The 14,494-nt window shown below is 56.9% G+C and overlaps 1 protein-coding gene across 1 annotated transcript in view; it reads right to left on the bottom strand.

The window, feature by feature from the left end:
- Positions 1-14,494, bottom strand: part of LOC139274675 (arf-GAP with Rho-GAP domain, ANK repeat and PH domain-containing protein 1) — a 253,972-nt gene that overhangs the window by 68,481 nt on the left and 170,997 nt on the right. The window contains exons 11-13 of the mRNA XM_070891353.1: positions 13,640-13,854; positions 3,870-3,976; positions 2,262-2,461 (exon numbers count right to left, since the gene is read on the bottom strand). Coding sequence (XP_070747454.1) covers positions 2,262-2,461; positions 3,870-3,976; positions 13,640-13,854 — 522 coding nt within the window. The remainder of the gene's footprint in view (positions 1-2,261; positions 2,462-3,869; positions 3,977-13,639; positions 13,855-14,494) is intronic.

Below are 14,494 nucleotides of genomic sequence, written 5' to 3' on the forward strand. Positions count from 1 at the left end.
CTTGATCAAACTGAAAGTGGCCTTGCTTGATTCGGTACTCTCTGATCAATGCACTGTCCCGAGCTGATTCTTACGCACACAAGTTTACATTTCTCGCACATCAATGTCCTCTTGCGTAGTGTGATGTTTATAGTACAGCATTACTCTAAACATCCAAAGGCTTCACTTCAATCCTGAGCACTGGCTGTTACATATGAACACAAGAAATAGGAGCAGGAGTCGGCCATTCGGCCCCTCGAGCCTGCTCTGCCATTTAATAAGACCATGGCTGATCTGATCATGGACTCAGCTCCACTTCCCCGCCCGCTCCCCATAACCCTTCACTCCCTTATCGCTCAAAAATCTGTCTACCTCCACCTTAAATATATTCAATGACCCAGCCTCCACAGCTCTCTGGGGCAGAGAATGCCACAGATTTAGAACCCTCAGAGAAGAAATTTCTCCTCATCTCAGTTTTAAATGGGCAGCCCCTTATTCTGAGACTATGTCCCCTAGTTTTAGTCTCCTGCATCAGTGGAAATATCCTCTCTGCATCCACCTTGTCAAGCCCCCTCATTATCTCATACGTTTCGATAAGATCACCTCTCATTCTTCTGAACTTCAATGAGTATAGGTCCAACCTGTTCAACCTATCTTCATAAATCAACCGCCTCATCTCCAGAATCAACCGGGTGAACCTTCTCTGAACTGCCTCCAATGCAAGTATATCCTTCCTTAAATACGGAGACCAAAACTGTACGCAGTACTCCAGGTGTAGCCTCACCGATACACTGTACAGTTGTAGCAGGACTTCTCTGCTTTTATACTCTATCCCCCTTGCAATAAAGGCCAACATTCCATTTGCCTTCCTGATCACTTGCTGTACTTGCATACAAACCTTTTGTGTTTCATGCACCAGGACCCCCAGGTCCCTCTGTACTGCAGCACTTTGCAATTTTTCTCCATTTACATTGTTGCTCGGGTGATCTGTAATTCTGCCTCTATCTCTCGTGACGATTCCCAGGCTAGGATATATCTCTCTCTCCCCCCCATCTACCAATCTCGCTCAGAGTTCCCTTTCCCTACAATCTATAGGCTACTAAACACACACCTAAGAAAGACAGAACCTGCTTTTCGTTAGCATCTTTAAAGGCCTCAGGACGTCCCAAAGCACTTCACAGCAAATGAAGTACATTTGGAGTGTAGTCGTTGTTGTAATGTAGGAAAACACGGCAACCAGTTTGCGCACAGCAAGCTCCCATAAACAGAATTGTGACAATGACCCAGACAATCTGTTTTAGTGAAGTTGGTTGCAGGACACCGGGGAAAACTCCCCTGCCCTTCTTCAAAACCGAGATGTCATTTACGGCCACCTGAGAGCGCAAACAGGGCCTTGATTTAAGATCTCAGCCGAAAAACGGCACCTCCGACAGTGCGGTGCTCCCTCAGTACTGCCCCTCCGACAGTGCGGCGCTCCCTCAGTACTGCCCCTCCGACAGTGCGGCGCTCCCTCAGTACTGACCCTCCGACAGTGTGCTGCTCTCTCAGTACTGCCCCTCCGACAGTGCGGTGCTCCCTCAGTACTGCCCCTCTGACAGTGCGGTGCTCCCTCAGTACTGACCCTCCGACAGTGCGCTGCTCCCTCAGTACTGCCCCTCTGACAGTGCGGTGCTCCCTCAGTACTGCCCCTCTGACAGTGCGGTGCTCCCTCAGTACTGACCCTCCGACAGTGCGCTGCTCCCTCAGTACTGCCCCTCCGACAGTGTGGCGCTCCCTCAGTACTGACCTTCCGACAGTGCGGTGCTCCCTCAGTACTGCCCCTCCGACAGTGCAGCACTCCCTCAGTACTGCCCCTCCGACATTGCAGCGCTCCCTCAACACCGCCCTTCCGACAGTGCGGCGCTCCCTCAATACCGCCCCTCCGACACTCCCTCAGTACTGCCCCTCCGACACTCCCTCAGTACTGCCCCTCCAACAGCCCGGGGCTCCCTCAGCACTGCCCTTCCGACACTCCCTCAGTACTGCCCCTCTGACAGTGCGGGGCTCCCTCAGCACTGCATAGGTGGGGTCAGTGTGGAATTTTGTGCTCTAGTCTCTGGAGCGGGACTTGAACCCGCGACCTTCTTGACTCAGAGGCGAGAGCGCGATGCGCTGCTGAAAATATTTCGTAAAGCGTGGGAACACTGGTCACCCCCGTGACAGAAGCCCGGCTCGCTGGGGAACACAGCCACACGAGCGCGGGTTGAAGAGAAGCCCCGGGCACTGGTGCTGAAGCTCATTACCTGCGCATTTCTTGCACATGACCAGACACAGGTTGATGGCAGCCCACTCGGGTTTGGGGGTCCCGCAGTCGCTGCACGACGTGTTGGATTCCACCGCCCAGATCTGCTCGGCTACCTCGTAGTTGGACAGGGCCTCGGCTGTGGACTCCCTCAACGCCTCGACCCATTCCTCCTTCTCACCCTCAGTGTCCGCCACAAAGCTGCAGAGGGAGAACGATAAAAAGAGATTGCATTTCTATAGCGCCTCTGACCATCTCAGGACGCCCCAAAAGCGCTTTACAGCCGATCGAGAACTTTGCCAAGTGTGGGGCCACTGCTGTAATGCAGGAAACGCGGTGGCCCATTTACGCATAGCAAGCTCCCACAAGTAGCAATGTTATAAACGATCACATTTACTCTTTTAGCGATAATTAAAGGATGTGATAGGGTACAGAGAGAGACAAACCATTCCCTCTGGCGGGGGGAGTCCAGAACAAGGGGGGGGCGTCACCTTAAAACTAGAGCCAGGCCGTTCAGGGGTGATGTCAGGGAGCACTTCTTCACACCATCATCATCATAGGCGGGTCCCTCGAACGAGGATGACTTGCTTCTACATGAGTTCACAGATGTGTCAGTGAAGGACCCGATGTTCCAGTCCTGAACTCCAGGGGTGGAAGATGCCTGTGCGTGGATTGTTTTAACGTGGGGTGGCCGTTGCACACCAGCCACCACACGGGGCTTGACCGAGCTAGGTCTGGGTCCAGTGGCAAGGGTTAACCAGGACGACTGGAGACCTGCTCTGCTGCACGGACCTAGTGCGCGTACACATATCGCAGTGTGGGCTGGGCCCGTGCTGCCCCTGGGGCCCTCGCCTCTTCTGGGCCCCGTACCCCCATTTGCCGTATCTCCGCCCATGATGTTCCAGGGCCCGGCGTTCCAGCTCTATTTATAGCCCCGACCTGCGGTGGTGTGATTCACACAAAGGGTGCTGGGAATCTCGAACTCTCTCCCCCAAAAAGCTATTGAGGCCGGGGGGGGGGAGCAATTGATAATTTCAAAACTGAGATTCACAGGTTTTTGTGGAGAGAGAAACAGAGTTAACGATTCAGGTCGATGACCCTTCGCCAGACTTGACCAAAGTTTGAGATGTAACAGGTTCTCTTAAGGCAGTGCAGGGGGAGTGAAAGGGGGAGGGGAGGGAGGAACTAAAGGGAAGGTCTGCCTTGGGGGAAGGCAGGCGAGATTAGAGAGACACAAGGGATGATGGGCAAACATGAGATGGTAATGGGAGAAGTTAGGAAACTAAAGATTAGTCTAGAGAGGGTGTAAATGGCGGGATAATTACTGGCTGCTCTGAGAAAGAGAGAACAAAATAAAAATAAAGATAAAAGTTGGGTTGGGGGGGGGGGTTATAAAAAAGTGACTTAAGGGAACAAAATAGATGCAGAGATTATGGTCTGAAATTAGTGAACTTGATGTTGAGTCCAGAAGGCTGTAAAGTGCCTAAACGAAAGATGAGGTGCTGCATCCAGGGAGCAGTGTTGCAATAAGTGGAATGTTTCCCGCGCGCTGCTCCCTCCCAACCATCGCGGCCTCAGTCTTGGCCGAGGTGGGGGGAGGGGACGGTACCTGAAGGTTTTGTAAGGAGTTGTGAGGTCGAATCCTCGTCTGTCCGCCTCCTTCACCGTCGCCACATTCATCTCCACAGAGGTGACCCCAATCCCCAGTCTGTAGTCCTGCGGGGAGAGGTGCACAGTGAGCCACAGACAGTGCGGTACACACAGTGTCACACACACACAGTGCCACCCACCCCCAGGTCACACAGGGCTTCGGGGGAAGGGGGAGAGGGAGGGTGAGAGGGTGAGAGGGTGAGAGGGAAGGAGCGAGGGTGGGAGGGAGGTTGGAGCGAGGGAGGTTGGAGGGAGGGAGGTTGGAGGGAGGTTGGAGGGAGGGAGGTTGGAGGGAGTGAGGTTGGAGGGAGGGAGGTTGGAGGGAGGGAGGTTGGAGGGAGGGAGGTTGGAGGGAGGGAATGAGGGGGAGAGGGAGGGAGCGAGAGTGAGAGGGAGAGAGGGAGGGAGGGAGGGGGCGATGGAGAGAGGGAAGGAGGGGGGGACGTAGAGAGGGAAGGAGGGGGGTGACGGAGAGAAGGACGGATGGAGTGAGTGAGTGAGTGTGAGTGAGGAGGGAGGGAGGTTGGAGGGAGGGGAGAGGGAAGCATGGAGGGAGGGAGGGAGGGATGGAGAAACTTAGAAACATAGAAACATAGGGCCCAAGTTTCCACATGATTTGCGCCTGATTTTTAGGAGCAACTGGTGGAGAACGGACTATCTTAGAAATCGCAATTCTCCACATTTTTTTTTCAGCAGTTCTAGTCAGGTAGAACAGTTCTACTTTGGAACAGAATTTTTTCTTCAAAAGGGGGTGTGTCCGGCCACTGACGCCTGATTTGAAAGTTTCCACAGTGAAAACATACTCCAAACTAACTTAGAATGGAGCAAGTGAAGATTTTTATAGAACTGAAAAAACCGCAGGGGGGGAGCCGTTCCATTCGTTCCCGTGGGGGGGGGGTAGGGAGGAGCCGTTCAGTGCGTTCCCGGGGGGGGGGGGGTAGGGAGGAGCCGTTCAGTGCGTTCCCGGGGCGGGGGGGGGGGGAAGGGGGGGAGCCGTTCAGTGCGTTCCCGGGGGGGGGGGGGGGGGGGGAGGAGCCGTTCAGTGCGTTCCCGGGGGGGGGGGGGTAGGGAGGAGCCATTCAGTGCGTTCCCGGGGCGGGGGGGGGGGGGAAGGGGGGGAGCCGTTCAGTGCGTTCCCGGGGGGGGGGGGGGGGGGGGGGGAGGAGCCGTTCAGTGCGTTCCCGGGGGGGGAGGGGGGGGGGGGAGGAGCCGTTCAGTGCGTTCCCGGGGGGGGGGGGGTAGGGAGGAGCCGTTCAGTGCGTTCCCGGGGTGGGGGGGGGGGGGGGGAGGAGCCGTTCAGTGCGTTCCCGGGGGGGGGGGGGGGGAGGAGCCGTTCAGTGCGTTCCCGGGGGGGGGGGGGGGGGGGGAGGAGCCGTTCAGTGCGTTCCCGGGGGGGGGGGGGGGGGGGGGAGGAGCCGTTCAGTGCGTTCCCGGGGCGGGGGGGGGGGGGGGGAGGAGCCGTTCAGTGCGTTCCCGGGGGGGGGGGGGGGGGGGAGGAGCCGTTCAGTGCGTTCCCGGGGGGGGGGGGGGGGGGGGGAGGAGCCGTTCAGTGCGTTCCCGGGGGGGGGGGGGGGGGGGAGGAGCCGTTCAGTGCGTTCCCGGGGGGGGGGGGGGGGGGGAGGAGCCGTTCAGTGCGTTCCCGGGGGGGGGGGGGGGGGGGGGAGGAGCCGTTCAGTGCGTTCCCGGGGGGGGGGGGGGGGGGGAGGAGCCGTTCAGTGCGTTCCCGGGGGGGGGGGGGGGGGGGGAGGAGCCGTTCAGTGCGTTCCCGGGGCGGGGGGGGGGGGGGAGGAGCCGTTCAGTGCGTTCCCAGGAGCCGTTCAGTGCGTTCCCGGGGCGGGGGGGGGGGGGAAGGGGGGGAGGAGCCGTTCAGTGCGTTCCCGGGGCGGGGGGGGAAGGGGGGGAGCCGTTCAGTGCGTTCCCGGGGGGGGGAAGGGGGGGAGGAGCCGTTCAGTGCGTTCCCGGGGCGGGGGGGGAAGGGGGGGAGCCGTTCAGTGCGTTCCCGGGGGGGGGGGGGGGGGAGGAGCCGTTCAGTGCGTTCCCGGGGGAGGGGGGGGGGGAGGAGCCGTTCAGTGCGTTCCCGGGGCGGGGGGGGGGGAAGGGGGGGAGCCGTTCAGTGCGTTCCCGGGGGGGGGGGGAAGGGGGGGAGCCGTTCAGTGCGTTCCCGGGGGAGGGGGGGGGGGGAGGAGCCGTTCAGTGCGTTCCCGGGGGGGGGGGGGAAGGGGGGGAGCCGTTCAGTGCGTTCCCGGGGGGGGGGGGGGGGGAAGGGGGGGAGCCGTTCAGTGCGTTCCCGGGGGGGGGGGGGGGGAAGGGGGGGAGCCGTTCAGTGCGTTCCCGGGGGGGGGGGGGGGGGGAAGGGGGGGAGCCGTTCAGTGCGTTCCCGGGGGGGGGGGGGGGGGAAGGGGGGGAGCCGTTCAGTGCGTTCCCGGGGGGGGGGGGGGGGGAGGAGCCGTTCAGTGCGTTCCCGGGGGGGGGGGGGGGGGAGGAGCCGTTCAGTGCGTTCCCGGGGGGGGGGGGGGGGGAGGAGCCGTTCAGTGCGTTCCCGGGGCGGGGGGGGGGGGAAGGGGGGAGCCGTTCAGTGCGTTCCCGGGGGAGGGGGGGGGGAGGAGCCGTTCAGTGCGTTCCCGGGGGAGGGGGGGGGGAGGAGCCGTTCAGTGCGTTCCCGGGGGGGGGGGGGGGGAGGAGCCGTTCAGTGCGTTCCCCGGGGGGGGGGGGGAGAGAGGAGCCGTTCAGTGCGTTCCCCGGGGGGGGGGGGAGAGAGGAGCCGTTCAGTGCGTTCCCCGGGGGGGGGGGAGAGAGGAGCCGTTCAGTGCGTTCCCGGGGGGGGGGGGGGGGAGGAGCCGTTCAGTGCGTTCCCCGGGGGGGGGGGGAGAGAGGAGCCGTTCAGTGCGTTCCCCGGGGGGGGGGGGAGAGAGGAGCCGTTCAGTGCGTTCCCCGGGGGGGGGGGGGGGGGAGGAGCCGTTCAGTGCGTTCCCCGGGGGGGGGGGGGGGGGGAGGAGCCGTTCAGTGCGTTCCCCGGGGGGGGGGGGGGAGGAGCCGTTCAGTGCGTTCCCCGGGGGGGGGGGGGGAGGAGCCGTTCAGTGCGTTCCCCGGGGGGGGGGGGGGGGGAGGAGCCGTTCAGTGCGTTCCCGGGGGGGGGGGAAGGGGAGGAGCCGTTCAGTGCGTTCCCGGGGGGGGGCGGAGGTGCGGAGGGAAACGGCTGCCTCAACTTTCTGAGGCTTGCTGCAGGAAGCCTCGGGGCTGATGTGCTGATGGCAAAGTGCTTTTATTAAAAAATGTTCAAAAATTAAACAGCTACAAAGAACTACAAAAATGGCCGAGTGCCAATGTTTTTTTCACAATGCGCGTGCGCGAACGCTCCAACGCGCACGCGCAGCGTTGCCGGCAGGAAAAAAACTAATTTAAATAGTACCCACCCCCTCCCACTTACAAAATCGGCGCGAGTATAGGCTCCGCCCCCCTCTGGGCGCCGCGCCAGGCAGACAAGGAGCTGCAGGGCGCTCCAGAATCACGAGGTTTTTTTTTAGGCGGCGTCTTAGGCGCGAAAAACGGGCGCCCAGCTCGGAGGGGCGCCCGTTTGTTATCGTGTGGAAACTTGGGCCCTTAGAAACAAAGAAACATAGAAAATAGGTGCAGGAGTAGGCCATTCGCCTCTTCTAGCCTGCACCGCCATTCAATGAGTTCATGGCTGAACATGCAACTTCAGTACCCCATTCCTGCTTTCTCGCCATACCCCTTGATACCCCTAGTGGTAAAGACTACATCTAACTCCTTTTTGAATATATTTAGTGAATTGGCCTCAACAACTTTCTGTGGTAGAGAATTCGACAGGTTCACCACTCTCTGGGTGAAGAAGATTCTCCTCATCTCGGTCCTAAATGGCTTACCCCTTATCCTTAGACTGTGACCCCTGGTTCTGGACTTCCCCAACATTGGAAACATTCTTCCTGCATCTAACCTGTCTAAACCCATCAGAATTTTAAATGTTTCTATGAGGTCCCCTCTCATTCTTCTGAACTCCAGTGAATACAAGCCCAGTTGATCCAGTCTTTCTTGATATGTCAATCCCGCCATCCCGGGAATCAGTCTGGTGAACCTTCGCTGCACTCCCTCAATAGCAAGAATGTCCTTCCTCAAGTTAGGAGACCAAAACTGTACACAATACTCCATGTGTGGCCTCACCAAGGCCCTGTACAACTGTAGCAACACCTCCCTGCCCCTGTACTCAAATCCCCTCGCTATGAAGGCCAACATGCCATTTGCTTTCTTAACTGCCTGCTGTACCTGCATGCCAACCTTCAATGATTGATGTACCATGACACCCAGGTTTCATCGCACCTCCCCTTTTCTTAATCTGTCACCATTCAGATAATAGTCTGTCTCTCTGTTTTTACCACCAAAGTGGATAACCTCACAATTATCCACATTATTTCATCTGCCATGCATTTGCCCACTCACCTAACCTATCTAAATCACTCTGCAGCCTCATAGCATCCTCCTCGCAGCTCACACTGCCACCCAACTTAGTGTCATCCGCAAATTTGGAGATACTACATTTAATCCCCTCGTCTAAATCATTAATGTACAATGTAAACAGCTGGGGCCCCAGCACAGAACCTTGCGGTACCCCACTAGTCACTGCCTGCCATTCTGAAAAGTACCCGTTTACTCCTACTCTTTGCTTCCTGTCTGCCAACCAGTTCTCAATCCATGTCAGCACACTACCCCCAATCCCATGTGCTTTAACTTTGCACATTAATCTCTTGTGTGGGACCTTGTCGAAAGCCTTCTGAAAGTCCAAATACACCACATCAACTGGTTCTCCCTTGTCCACTCTACTGGAAACATCCTCAAAAAATTCCAGAAGATTTGTCAAGCATGATTTCCCTTTCACAAATCCATGCTGACTTGGACCTATCATATCACCTCTTTCCAAATGCGCTGCTATGACATCCTTAATAATTGATTCCATAATTTTACCCACTACCGATGTCAGGCTGACCGGTCTATAATTCCCTGTTTTTTCTCTTCCTCCTTTTTTAAAAAGTGGGGTTACATTGGTTACCCTCCACTCGATAGGAGCTGATCCAGAGTCTATGGAATGTTGGAAAATGACTGTCAATGCATCCGCTATTTCCAAGGCCACCTCCTTAAGTACTCTGGGATGCAGTCCATCAGGCCCTGGGGATTTATCGGTCTTCAATCCCATCAATTTCCCCAACACAATTTCCCGACTAATAAGGATGTCCCTCAGTTCCTCTGTCTTACTAGACCCTCTGACCCCTTTTATATCCGGAAGGTTGTTTGTGTCCTCCTTAGTGAACACCGAACCTAAGTACTTGTTCAATTGGTCTGCCATTTCTTTGTTCCCCGTTATGACTTCCCCTGATTCTGACTGCAGGGGACCTACGTTTGTCTTTACTAACCTTTTTCCCTTGACATATCTATAGAAACTTTTGCAGTCCGCCTTAATGTTCCCTGCAAGCTTCCTCTCGTACTCTATATTCCCTGCCCTAATCAAACCCTTTGTCCTCCTCTGCTGAGTTCTAAATTTCTCCCAGTCCCCGGGTTCACTGCTATTTCTGGCTAATTTGTATGCCACTTCCTTGGCTTTAATACTATCCTTGATTTCCCTTGATAGCCACGGTTGAGCCACCTTCCCTTTTTTATTTTTACGCCAGACAGGGATGTACAATTGTTGTAGTTCATCCATGCGGTCTCTAAATGTCTGCCATTGCCCATCCACAGTCAACCCCTTAAGTATCATTCACCAATCTATCCTAGCCAATTCACGCCTCATACCTTCAAAGTTACCCTTCTTTAAGTTCTGGACCATGGTCTCTGGATTAACTGTTTCATTCTCCATCCTAATGTAGAATTCCACCATATTATGGTCACTCTTCCCCAAGGGGCCTCACACAACGAGATTGCTAATTAATCCTCTCTCATTACACAACACCCAGTCTAAGATGACCTCCCCCCTCGTTGGTTCCTCGACATATTGGTCTAGAAAACCATCCCTTATGCACTCCAGGAAATCCTCCTCCACCGTATTGCTTCCTGTTTGGTTAGCCCAATCTACATGCATATTAAAGTCACCCATGATAACTGCTGCACCTTTATTGCATGCACCCCTAATTTCCTGTTTGATGCCCTCCCCAACATCACTACTACTGTTTGGAGGCCTGTACACAACTCCCACTAACGTTGTTTGTCCTTTGATGTTCTGCAGCTCTACCCATATAGATTCCACATCATCCAAGCTAATGTCCTTCCTAACTATTGCATTAATCTCCTCTTTAACCAGCAATGCTACCCCACCTCCTTTTCCTTTTATTCTATCCTTCCTGAATGTTGAATACCCATGGATGTTGAGTTCCCAGCCCTGATCATCCTGGAGCCACGTCTCCGTAATCCCAATCACATCATATCCGTTAACATCTATTTGCACAATTAATTCATCCACCTTATTACGGATACTCCTTGCATTAAGACACAAAGCCTTCAGGCTTGTTGTTTTAGTACCCTTTGTCCTTTTGGAATTATGATATAGTGTGGCCCTTTTTGTTTCTTGCTTTTGTTTACTCGGCCTTCCACTATTGCTTTTTACCTTTCTACCAGCTGTTTCTGACTCCATATTACTTTGCCCTATCTCACTGCTTGGTTCCCATCCCCCTGCCATATTAGTTTAAACACTCCCGAACTGCATTAGCAAATGTTACCCCCAGGACATCAGTTCCAGTCCTGCCCAAGTGCAGACCGTCCCTTTTGTACAGGTCCCACTGAGGGAAGGAGGGGTGGATGGAGAGAGGGAGGGATGGAGTGAGTGAGTGAGTGAGGTGAGTGAGGTGAGTGAGTGTGAGTGAGGAGGGAGGGATGGAGAGGGAGAGTGGGAAACATGGAGGGAGGGAGAGAGGGATGGTGAGAGGGAGGTTGGAGGGAGGAAGGTTGGAGGGAGGAAGGGAGGGAGGGAGGTGGAAGGGAGAGACGGAGGTGGAAGGGAGGGAGGGAGGGAGGTGGAAGGGAGAGAGGGAGGTGGAAGGGAGGGAGGAAGGTGGGAGGGAGGGAGGTTGGAGGGAGGGAAGTTGGAAGGAGGGAGGTTGGCGGGAGGGAGGTTGGCGGGAGGGAGGGAGTTTGCAGGGAGGGAGGGAGGTTGGAGGGAGAGAGAGAGAGAGGTTGGAGGGAGAGAGGGAGGTTGGAGGGAGGGAGGGAGGGAGGTTGGAGGGAGGGAGGAGAGAGAGAGGGAGGTTGGAGGGAAGGAGGTTGGAGGTTGGAGGGAGAGACCGATGGACGATGGGTGTGTTTAACCCCGATACTCTAAGCTCCATGTATGGGGGCTGCTCCACTGAGCAGCTGGGCTTCCCCTAGCCATGGGGGCGTGTGCTCAGAAGCTTTAAGCTGTAGTCTGAGCAAGTGCAGAGATACTCCCCTCCCCTCGGGGGCTACCATTTTATGCTCAGAACAGACATTGATATTACAGTAATACCAGCTATCTGGAATTAATTTGCATTTATATAGCACCTCATCACACCCTCAGGACATTCTATAGCACTTTACAACCAATATAGATGCCTTCTGAAATATCCTCTCATACAGGTGACAGCTGTGGTTCAGTGGACAGCACCCTCGCCTCTGAGTCAGACGGTTGTGGGTTCAAGTTCCACTCCAGGCACTTGAGCACAAAATATCTACGCTGACTCTCCCAGTGGCAGTACTGAGGGAGTGCCACACTGTCGGAGGGGCAGTACTGAGGGAGTGCCGTACTGTCGGAGGGACAGTGCCATACTGTTGGAGGAGCAGTACTGAGGGAGCGCTGCACTGTCAGAGGGGCAGTACTGAGGGAGTGCTGCAGTGTCAGAGGGGCAGTACTGAGGGAGTGCCGTACTGTCGGAGGGACAGTGCCGTACTGTCAGAGGGGCAGTACTGAGGGAGTGCTGCACTGTCAGAGGGGCAGTACTGAGGGAGTGCCGTACTGTCGGAGGGGCAGTGCCATACTGTCAGAGGGGTAGTACTGAGGGAACGCCGCACTGTCAGAGGGGCAGTACTGAGGGAGCGCCGCACTGTCAGAGGGGCAGTGCTGAGGGAGTGCCGCACTGTCAGAGGGGCAGTACTGAGGGAACGCCGCACTGTCAGAGGGGCAGTACTGAGGGAGTGCCGCACTGTCAGAGGGGCAGTACTGAGGGAGCGCCGCACTGTCAGAGGGGCCGTCTTTTGGATCAGAATTTAAACCGAGGCACCGTCTGCTCTCTCAGGCGTCCGTAAAAGATCCCATAGCACTATTTCGAAGAAGAGCAGGGGAGTCCTGGGGCCGATATTTATCCCTCAATCAACATCACTAAAACAGATTATCTGGGTCATTATCACATTGCTGTTTGTGGGAGCTTGCTGTGCACAATGTGGCTGTTGCATTTCCCACATTACAACAGTGACTACACTCCAAAAAGTACTTCATTGGCTGTACAGCGCTTTGAGATGTCCGATGGTCATGAATGGCGCTACAGAAATGCAAGTCTTTCTTTCTTTCGGTAAATCAAGTCAGTCACTTTGCGCACAGCAAGCTCCCACAAACAGCAAATGAATGAATGCTGAGATAATCTACTTTCCTGATGTTGGTTGAGGGATAAATATTGTCCAGTACACTAGGGTAACTCCCCTGCTCTTCTTCCAGTAGTGCCATGGGATCTTTTACGTCCACCTGAGAGAGCAGACGGGGCTTCGGGTTAATGTCTCATCCGAAAGACGGCACCTCCGACAGTACGGCGCTCCCTCAGTACCGCCCCTCCGACAGTGAGGCGCTCCCTCAGTACTGCCCCTCCGACAGTACGGCGCTCCCTCAGTACTGCCCCTCCGACAGTGCGGCACTCCCTCAGTACTGCCCCTCCGACAGTACGGCGCTCCCTCAGTACTGCCCCTCCGACAGTGCGGCGCTCCCTCAGTACTGCCCCTCCGACAGTGCGGCGCTCCCTCAGTACTGCCCCTCCGACAGTGCGGCGCTCCCTCAGTACTGCCCCTCCGACAGTGCGGCGCTCCCTCAGTACTGCCCCTCCGACAGTGCGGCGCTCCCTCAGTACTGCCCCTCCGACAGTGCGGCGCTCCCTCAGTACTGCCCCTCCAACAGTGCGGCGCTCCCTCAGTACTGCCCCTCCAACAGTGTGGTGCTCCCTCAGTACTGCCCCTCCAACAGTGCGGCACTCCCTTAGTACTGCCCCTCCGACAGTGAGGCGCTCCCTCAGCACTGCCCCTCCGACAGTGCGGCGCTCCCTCAGTACTGCCCCTCCGACAGTGCGGCGCTCCCTCAGTACTGCCCCTCCGACAGTGCGGCGCTCCCTCAGTACTGCCCCTCCGACAGTGAGGCGCTCCCTCAGTACTGCACTTGGAGTGTCAGCCTAGATTTTTGTGCTCGAGTCCCTGGAATGGGACTTGAACCTACGACCTTATGACTCAGAGGCGAGAGTGTGGTCCACTGAAGAAGTAGATTCAATAGTAACTTTCAAAAGGAAATTGGATAAATAATTGAAAAGGATCAAGCAATGTGTGGGTCTGTGGGGAACGAGCGTGGGGAGTGGGACTGATTGGATCGCTCTGTCCAAGAGCTGACCCAATTATGATGGGCCGAGGGGCCTCCTCTTGTGTCAGGTTGTGTGATACAGCGGGACGTCAGACACTGATGGTCCTTGTCACAGTGCTAACTGAGCCCATGTTGTGTCGCGGAGGACAACTCGAGTTACTCACCTCCTCGCTCTTGTACAGCCACACCATGCCCCCCCGCACCGACACGAAGACCTTGCTGCGAGCTGTGCGGATCTCCAGGTAGCCGTACTTCTCCCCCAGATCCGAGACGCTGTCCCGCAGGAAGTAATCCGACATCCGGGCTGCCTGCAGGTCCCACTTTTCCTTCTTCTCTTCCACCGTCTGCTGGATTAGCCGCACCCAATCGTTCCGCTCCCCTGTGACCGAGACAGGATGGACAACCCAGGTCAGCCTCACCCTCAGCCCCAAACCTCACTGCCCATCTCCCCCCCATCCCTGTGTCTCCCCCCGTCCCTCCTCACTGTGTACCCCCAAACCCCACTGCCCGTCTCCCCCCCGTCACTCCTCACTGTGTACCCCCAACCCCCACTGCCCGTCTCCCCCCGTCCCTCCTCACTGTGTACCCCCAACCCCCACTACCTGTCTCCCCCCCGTCCCTCCTCACTGTGTACCCCCAACCCCCACTGCCCATCTCCCCCCCGTCCCTCCTCACTGTGTACCCCCAAACCCCACTACCTGTTTCCCCCCGTCACTCCTCACTGTGTACCCCCAACCCCCACTGCGCATCTCCCCCCCATCACTCCTCACTGTGTACCCCCAAACCCCACTGCCCGTCTCCCCCCCGTCCCTCCTCACTGTGTACCCCCAAACCCCACTACCTGTTTCCCCCCGTCACTCCTCACTGTGTACCCCCAACCCCCACTGCGCATCTCCCCCCCATCACTCCTCACTGTGTACCCCCAAACCCCACTGCCCGTCTCCCCCCCGTCACTCCTCACTGTGTACCCCCAACCCCCACTGCCCGTCTCCCCCTGTCCCTCCTCACTGTGTACCCCC

Source organism: Pristiophorus japonicus, chromosome 10 (genome assembly GCF_044704955.1).
Source record: "Pristiophorus japonicus isolate sPriJap1 chromosome 10, sPriJap1.hap1, whole genome shotgun sequence".
NCBI lineage: Eukaryota > Metazoa > Chordata > Chondrichthyes > Pristiophoridae > Pristiophorus > Pristiophorus japonicus.